General features: G+C 35.0%; 1 protein-coding gene across 1 annotated transcript; it reads left to right on the top strand.

The window, feature by feature from the left end:
* Positions 1 to 1,847: 1,847 nt before the first annotated feature.
* Positions 1,848 to 8,771, top strand: LOC127805651 (sinalpyl alcohol oxidase Nec3-like). The gene is made up of 4 exons (XM_052342403.1): positions 1,848 to 1,920; positions 5,865 to 6,488; positions 8,527 to 8,572; positions 8,678 to 8,771. Exons 1-4 carry the CDS (start codon positions 1,848 to 1,850, stop codon positions 8,718 to 8,720), a joined length of 786 nt encoding a protein of 261 aa, XP_052198363.1. The 3' UTR covers positions 8,721 to 8,771.
* Positions 8,772 to 9,071: the final 300 nt, after the last annotated feature.

Raw genomic sequence — 9,071 nt, 5'->3', positions numbered from 1 at the left:
TTACATTTTCCCCTTGCTTTTGTTTCTTAATTTAATCATAACAGTATTTCTTAATGTGTCCCTCTTTCCCACAGTGATAGCATTTCCACTTTTGCTTACCCTTTTTATCTTTCTTCTTACCCTTTTGCCCTAACCCACTAACATGATCATTATTACCAATAGAATGCTTTTTCTCATTCTTCCCCTTTACAAAGAGATTGTTACCATATTTCTTTGATGTCCCTAGTTCCAGTTCTCTAGCCTTAATGCCTGAAATAACAAGGTCTAGACTAGGTACTATGCCAGTATATCTTAATGCATGTTTAACAACATCATAATCATCAGGCAATGAATTTAATAGAATCATAGCTTCACTAGAGTCTCCTAATGCTTGATCAGTACCTCTGAGTAATAATGCAAGCATAGTAAATTCGTCTATGTTCTCATCCATTGTCTTTGATGCATTCATTTTAAAATTAAATAGCATGCCTTTCAGATATACTAAATTAGGTGCAGTAATGACAGAAAATATAGCATCTAGTTTATTCCAAAGTTCTAAGGGAGTGGACATATATATCATCTACCTTGCGAATCACACTGTCACCCAGGTGGAGGAAGATCAGATTGAAGGCTTCTTCTCTGATTTCCTCTGTCCTCGCAAGCTGGTCTGCTGACCATTTGCGATCATCTGTCTCAAGTGCTATAAGCACTTTATGATGAGAGAGTAAAACTCTCATCTTTTTCTTCCAACTTCCATAATCTCTTTTTCCATCAAATGTACCGATTTCAAATCGGGTAGAATTCATCTTCGCCTTGCACGAAGGTAACTTAGGTGGCTCTAGACTCAGAAAAGAATCAACACAGCACACACCCGCTGAAATAGACTCTCTCAGAGAAACTCTAGATCACCCGCAAGATGAGTAAACCCCATAAATGAAAACCTAACAGATTGAAGTTACAGAAACCCTAAGAGATTAACTTAACAAGGCTCTGATATCACTGTTGTGAACCCAAGAGAAAACCTTAGGGTTTTTATTTGTATTTCAAACACGGATGGAAGAAGAACAAAACTGGAAGCACAAAAAATAAACACAGCACAATAAACAGAAACAAAAATAGAAACCGAGACACGAGAGATTTACCGTGGTTCACCTCAAATCGAGGCTACGTCCACGTTGAGCTTGAGAGAGAAGAGCTCACTGCACTATGAGATGAAAGCCCAGATTACACCCACATAAGCCCTCACAAAACCCTCGATACAAACAATGGTTCGAGAAAATAAAAATGCCAAATAATCACTTAATACAGATTAGAGGCAACCCTATCGAACCATATAAAATGAAATCAAGCTATACATGATTTACAGGGAATGAAGAACAGAGAAACCAAACCAGAACCCCATCCCCGAAGACGAAGGCTCTTGCCTTTTCTGCATCTTTCTCTTTCACGATTTCTTTTTTGTCAATCTCATCTCAAAGTTCCTGCATGGACTCACATCCCGAGGGGCGGGATTAAAAGCAATGACGAAGGGCCCGAATGAACGATCATAAAGTGAGGATGAAAGGCTAGGATTCAGTCATGCAAGCACGATTGATTATTCCCAATAGAAAATGGCAGACGAGTAGGAGATGATCGAGCAAAGGAAAGGGCGAGATCAGGCGCCAGCTGAAGGCAGCCGATGGTTGCCACGTGCAGTTGTTGCACGTGGCCCTCCAACCAGCTAAGAGCAACGACACCGTTTGGAGCTTCACAGCCAACAAGCCTGATCGGGCTTAATCTTCATCCAGGATGAAGCTTGGAGCTTCATCCAGAGGCCGCAGTGACAAGATGGTGTAGTGGCGGTCGGCGTGAGGCGCTACGGTGAGGCGATGATAGGATGTAGCGGTGATCCCGTGAGGCGTTGCAACGGGGCGATGACAGGATGCATCAACGATCATCGAGGTGAGTCGTGAGGTGATGCAGGGTGAGATGAAGGCGACGAGGCGTGTCGTGAGGCAACGATGAGGCGAGGCAAAGCTTGCTCGAGGTGGCCATGGCTGAGAAGAGATGAGACAACCAAAGATAGGGGTGGTGAATCTGTAAATTGGGGAGGGTATTTTTGTGATTTGGCACATTCGATCATTCTCTTGGTAACCCACTTATTTATACAAGTAGCATTTTCCAAAGTTCAAACCCAAAAGGACTACTTCAAAAAAAAAACAAACCCAAAAGGCAACAAAACAGATCCTAAGAAAAAACTAAATGGCGGGACACCTACTATACTAGATCTAGAGAACAACTGAAAAGTACAGCAACAAGTGGTTATATATTAATAACCTTCCAGAATTGATATCCAAAAGGGGAACGTGCATTAACCACACTAAAAGTCCAAACCCGAAAGGGACTACTAATTCTGGAAATAAAACAAACCCAAAGGCAACAAAACAGATCCTAAGAAAAAACTAAATGGCGGGATACCTACTATACTAGAGAACAACTGAAAATTGTACACCACCATGTGGTTATATATTAATAACCTGCCAGAATTGATATCGAAAAGGGGAAGGTGCATTAACCATACTAAAAGTCCAAATCCAAAAGGGACTACTAATTCTGGAAAAAAAACAAACCCAAAGGCAACAAAACAAATCCTAAGAAAAAACTAAATGGCGGGACACCTACTATACTAGAGAACAACTGAAAAGTACACCACCAAGTGGTTATATATTAATAACCTGCCAGAATTGATATCAAAAAGGGGAAGGTGCATTAACAACACTAAAAGTCCAAACCCAAAAGGGACTACTAATTTTGGAAATAAAACAAACCCAAAGGCAACAAAACAGATCCTAAGAAAAAACTAAATGGCTTGACACCTACCATACTAGATAACAACTGAAAAATACAGTACCAAGTGGTCCACAGCCATCAAAACATCTCAAGACTACTAGCCTTTACTCCAACAGAATCATCTTAGGGTTAGCTTAATGGTTAGTGTGATGATGAATCTCTTTTGAGTTAAAACGTACTTTTTTAGCTAAGTTAACTTTAAAATGATAATATTTTTTGGTTAGGAAGACATTAAAATGACAATTGTTTTTTTAATTCAACGGGATGTACCCGAAAACTGCTATAAAATCAGGTTCATTTAATGTAAAATCAAAAGTAACAGAAAAATGTGAAACTTTTTAAATTTGCTCAAATCTTTTTAATAGTTTTAATCGAAGGACAGCCATCCTTTGGATCAATTCCGAATTGGTTTGAAAAATGACTGTTTTGAATTTGGTCTTAGTTTTGACTTCGCATAATCTTAAGTTCATCCACCTAACCAAAAAAATTCTTATTTCAATCCTATTACTCCCATTAATTACTCGTTCTCAATAACAAACAACAAATTACCTGTTGAACTTACTTAATTACGTACACCGTTGTCCAAAATTCATGTCATTAATTAATATATAACTGAATGAGTTAGCTAAAGCTGTTAGCCAAGAGAGTATGTCTTTTACTGTCACAAGCAACGATGAAGAAATAAACTGATGTAGAGCCTGCTTGGTATTGTTGTATTTTTCAAATGTAATAATTCTTTGTTATTTTTTTCTTTTAAATAGTATATGATAAATTGCAACTTTGCTTTTTAAAAAATACAGTTATGTTAATTCCCATAATAATTTAATACTAATTTCAATGAACTCTAAATTCATCTTTATATATGCATGTATAAAATAATATTCTTTTACAAATTTATTTATTATCTTAATTTATTCTTTTTTATTTGTAAAATAATATTCATTTTTTATTTAAAAATTCTAAATTTATTTATTTATATATTCATTGGAAAATATTATAAGCATTTTAGGATCTATTCATTTGAACGTAAAATAATTCTTTTCAGTTATTTCTAAAATATATATTCAAAGTAAAATAATCCTTTTATTTAATAATTTTGATTTAGTACAATGAACGAAAAGATACAAAAAATACTTTATGTAGTTTTTTACATACTGACGATGGTATAAAAAAATTATGTATTTAATTTTTTATATTTGATATACAATATTTTTTGCTTAATATATATTTTATATGAATGAACTTTCTTTGCAGTTCATGACGTCTGTTTAATTTTTCTGTACCTTCCTTGTCCTACCTTTGCCATTGGCAGAGAGCTGAGACTTCCCTCTCCTTCATTTCTTTCCATCTTAAAGTTTCACAATTGAACTAATCACCATAACTAGATACCTTCAGTTTAATTAAACACGTGAAATCAGAAAGAGTGTAATAAGGAATGTTTTGTTGGGAAAATTAGTAAATCGTGGAATTTTCTCAAAATTATTTTTTTTCACCATGTAATAGAATACAAACAAAAATATAAGAGACAAAAATTTAACATGAAAAATCCTCCAATATTGGAAAAAAAAAATCACGGGATAAGTTTTGAAAAATATTTCATTATAATAAGAATAATTACAAAATATTCTCACACATTCTATTCTCTTTCAAGTTATACAAGAATATAATAGCATACTCTCAAGAATATATATAATGGCACACTCTTAAATTTGGATGCCTCAATCTTATAGAGATGGGAGGTATTTATACTTGAAGCTTACCTCTCCTCCCCTCTCCCCACCCAATAATTGGTTAGGCATAATTAAGCTACCTAATTTAGGCTAAATCCCAACACTTGATCAATGTAAAAACCTCTTGTTACAATTTTAGTGGATGCCTAATTTAGGCTAGATCTCAACAATTCTCCCCTTCTAGCTTATATATGAGTAAGGAGAATAATGATGGAAACTTATGAATAAGGAGAATAATGATTAAAATAATTAAACGGAGTCTATGCCAGCTAATTTAGGCTGTACCTTCCTCGTCCTACTTTTGTCGTTGGTAGAGAGTTGGTAGAGAGCTGAGACTTCCCTCTTCTTCTTGTTATTTTTCTTCTTTTCTTTTCATAGATCTTCACAATTTAACTAATCGCCTTAATTAGATACCTTCAGTTTAATTAAACACGTGAAATAAGAAAAAGTGTAATAAAGAATGTTTGGTGAGAGAAATTAAGATTACTCGTAGGATGATTGTTCTTGCGCGGTCCCCAATATTCGTGCCTTCGATTACGTTAGGAAAGGTAAATCACAGGTTAAACCTTTAGCCCTTATACAAGGTGAGAATCGAACTCAGAACCCACCGAATTGACACTAATATATTACTCATTCGACCGTTCGACTATGCCCTAGGGGCGAAATTAAGATTACCCTTTGACCACGTAATATACACTGTAACGAACAAGGACTTTATTCTTTACATGGGCCAGAACCACACCAGTGGGTGATCAACTCGTTTATCTTCCTCATGGCAATCGCTCTCCTCTTCTTCTCATTATGTGTATAAATAAACCACATGCAAGCCCATCAGGAAATCATATACAGAAATTGGTTCCTCTTAAATAGAACACTAATTTTACACAAATATATATCCCATAATTAATATTTCATTCTTTTCTAATTATCGAGGCAGTTGAAGAAGGAAGAAAGATGCAGAAACCGGAGCTTTTCGCCATATTTTTTGTCTTCATCTTCCTCATTGTACCTCAACCCAGAATTTCTTGGGCTGCTGATCAATCCGATCAACAAGGCTCGTATTCTCGTATACATTCATATCATTTTCTTTTTTTCTTTTTTGGCCAAGTAAAATTCTCCTATTTTCTTTATTTAATTTTGCCCGGTAACGTCAGTTATAATTTCGTCATCTTTCTTTTACATGTCCCAATTTCTCAATAATTTATGTTTGATACACCATGTCAAGTGTCTGCATTACATTTTATGCAGCAACTAGAATTTCTACGTTAATTATTAAACGAATATTGCTAGTGTGTTTGTTTAGTCATGTGGTGATTGTTTCTTCAGATCAGGATTATCTGAAGTTAGTAAGAGATGCCATCGAATTTCCTTCAAGAGAGTTTTATGATTATATAGTAGTTGGCGGAGGGACAGTTGGTTGTCCTCTCGCCACCACTCTTTCAACAAGCCATTCTGTTCTACTCTTAGAAAGGGGTAGTTCGCCTCGTGAAAGGCCAGAAGTCTTACTCCAGGCAAATCTCATCAATAATATTTTAGAAGCAGATGATAAAGACTCACCTGCCCAAGCTTTCACTTCTGAAGATGGTGTTCAAAATGTAAGAGGAAGAATCCTAGGTGGGGGAACTATGATAAACTTTGGTTTTTACTCAAGAGCTGACCCGTACTTCTACACAAATTCTGGCATCGAATGGGACATGAAGCTTGTCAACGAGTCCTATAAATGGGTTGAAGAGACAATTGTCTCCAAACCCATTGTTGGAACATGGTCATCTTCAGTGAAAGAAGCGCTTCTACAAGCAGGTAATGGCCCAGATAATGGATTTACGTTTGATCACATTATCGGAACCAAGATCGGAGGATCAACCTTCGATGGGAATGGGCGGCGACATGGTGCAGTTGAGCTTCTCAACAAAGCTCTATCAAACAATATTCAATTGGCGATTCGCGCCACAGTTGAGAGGGTGATTTTCTCCTCAAATTCACGAGGTAATGGATATAGCATTTTTGCTTAAAGTTTAATACATACTCGTCCCTTAACAATTAAAAAATATAGAGTTTAATTCTTGATATGCAAAACATTAAGATTCAATATTTTAATTATAAAAAAATATTACTTTAAATCTTTACTATGACAAAATATTAGCATCTGAATGAATGCGCTCGTTTTTATAAGTGACACACTACGTAAATAACTAGCTAACAATATTTAAATAGATTGACAAATTTGTTGTACTTCCTCAATAATTATATAATATAGTATTTAATTTCTAATATACAAAAATATTGAAATTTCGTATCTTAATTATTAAAAATTGTTACTTTAAGTTTTTATCCTGATTGAGAGTAAATAAAGTTATTATTTACACCACAAAGAACATATATATAGAAAAGAGAAAGTATCATATCATAAAAAAATCATGTCAACAAGACATTTGATTAAAATTCATTTTGATAGGGGAAAATACCAAATTACTCATAACTTAAAAAAACTTAAATTCTAAACATTTAAATCTTTGAATCACTAACTCAAAAAACTTTGTCTTCTTCTATTCTCAATTACAAAATATAACATAACTAATCTCCATCATTTCTCTTTATTGAACTCATTCTATTGTTCTCTCACTCTCTTATTTATATTCTCTTTTATGTCTCAAGGTAAGGATTTAAAACAACACCTTTTAAAAGTTGAGATTCAAAATTTTGACGTTTTTATAAATTAGAGATCAAATGCTATATATTTTTAATTTTTGAGGAAACATAATAAATCAGTCAATGATCTATTCAAATACTATCAATTGGTCATCCACATGACGTCTCACTCATAGAAATGAGCGTATTTATACATATAACGCTCTGTCACGATAAAGACATTAAATAATAATTTTTAATAATTGAGATATTAAATTTTGACAATTTGCATATCAGGGATTAGACGCCATATGTTTTTAATTGTTGATGGGGTATTATATGTATTATACCTTTGCTTAATCAACCATTGTTTTATGAGCATTAATCCCCTCTTCGATATATTTTTTTCATTTATTATTTTCAAAACTGGAAATAATGACCTGATGAATACAGCTTTAACTTCTTGTTTTTCAAAGGAGTATGTGAAATTTTTCTGTAAATAGTTGATTATGATTGTACGATTATTGAAATTAATTTTGTTTGGTGTTTTGTTTTACATAACCTTTGTCAGCTGTTGGAGTAATCTATAGTGATTCAAAGGGTAAGTTACATCAAGCCATGCTAAAACCCAAAGGAGAAGTAATTTTGAGTGCGGGCACCCTCGGTAGCCCTCAGATTATGCTGCTAAGTGGGGTTGGTCCAATGCCATATCTATCATCCTTGAAGATTCCCATAGTGAAGCACCATCCTTCGGTTGGCCAATTTTTGGTGGATAATCCCCGTTTTGACGTTAACATTGCTCCTCCATTTGAAGTACAGGGTTCTGAAATTGCAATTGCAGGTATAACAAAAGATTACTATATTGAAGCCGTATCAGGTTCTTACCCTTTCAATTCTCCCGTAAGCGTCATCCTCTTCCCAAACCCATCTCCTCCTGTGAACTTCACCGTACTGTCTGTAATTCACAAACTCGCAAGGCCACTCTCATCAGGTTCACTTTCTCTAGCATCATCCACAAATGTGACGGCTACCCCAAAGGTTCGCTTCAACTATTTGTCCAATCCAACAGACTTGGCTAAGTGTGTGTTGGGAACAAAAAATCTTGACAAGGTGATGAGTTCCCAAGAAATGGAGAAGTACAAGTTTCCAGGATTAAACGACACCAAAGAATTTAAATTTGTGGGGGCATCTTTGCCGAATGACAAAGCTGATGATGCAGCTTTTGAAACATATTGTCGCAAAATGTTGACTACTATATATCATTACCATGGGGGTTGTGTGGTGGGGAAGGTTGTGGATCCTCATTTTAGTGTTATTGGAATTGGTGCATTACGAGTTGTTGATGGATCCACCTTTAATTCCTCGCCAGGAACCAATCCTCAAGCTACTCTCATGATGCTTGGCCGGTAATTATCTAAAGTTTCCTATTATTTCAGTTGTTTTATTTTGTACGTACTGGTTATATATGACAAAATTGTTTGTAATTGTATTTGTTGGGTGGGTTTGTGCAGCTATGTTGGCCTCAGGATTCTGGAAGAGAGAGAGTCTTCATAAGTGGGCATGCATGCAGAAGTAGGAATTAAATTATGTCTCCTTCACTTCACTTCGCTTTGTTACTTGAATTCATACATTAATAAAGAGAAAGATCATCCGTAATAAATTGTATGAGCTTTATATTTATAATAACTTTTAGATGGTAGTTTCCATCGGTAATTAGAAAGGCTTCGCTTGCGCATAGGCATAGCATTTGCCTAATGGAATCTAATTTTATCACCACATCGTGTGAGAGCATAATTGTCAGGATGTTTAAGTTCTCTTAGGCTTAGGCTTTTCTGTTACCTAATTAACATCTCTGCTACATTCAACTTAGCACATCTTTGGGCACAAAAAATATGCACTTATATA

The sequence above is a fragment of the Diospyros lotus genome, chromosome 7 (assembly GCF_014633365.1).
Source record: "Diospyros lotus cultivar Yz01 chromosome 7, ASM1463336v1, whole genome shotgun sequence".
In the NCBI taxonomy this organism is placed as follows: domain Eukaryota; kingdom Viridiplantae; phylum Streptophyta; class Magnoliopsida; order Ericales; family Ebenaceae; genus Diospyros; species Diospyros lotus.
The sequence above is the reverse complement of the archived record's forward strand: the minus strand, read 5'-3'. Positions and strand labels throughout refer to the sequence as shown.

Bases quoted from the DNA above. Each gene is read 5' to 3' on its own strand.
- LOC127805651 (XM_052342403.1), top strand. From the start codon at position 1,848: ATGATAGGATGTAGCGGTGATCCCGTGAGGCGTTGCAACGGGGCGATG. The intron at 1,921-5,864 runs GTGAGTCGTGAG...TTGTTTCTTCAG, and splicing joins ATGCATCAACGATCATCGAG to ATCAGGATTATCTGAAGTTA. The intron at 8,573-8,677 runs GTAATTATCTAA...GGGTTTGTGCAG, and splicing joins ACTCTCATGATGCTTGGCCG to CTATGTTGGCCTCAGGATTC.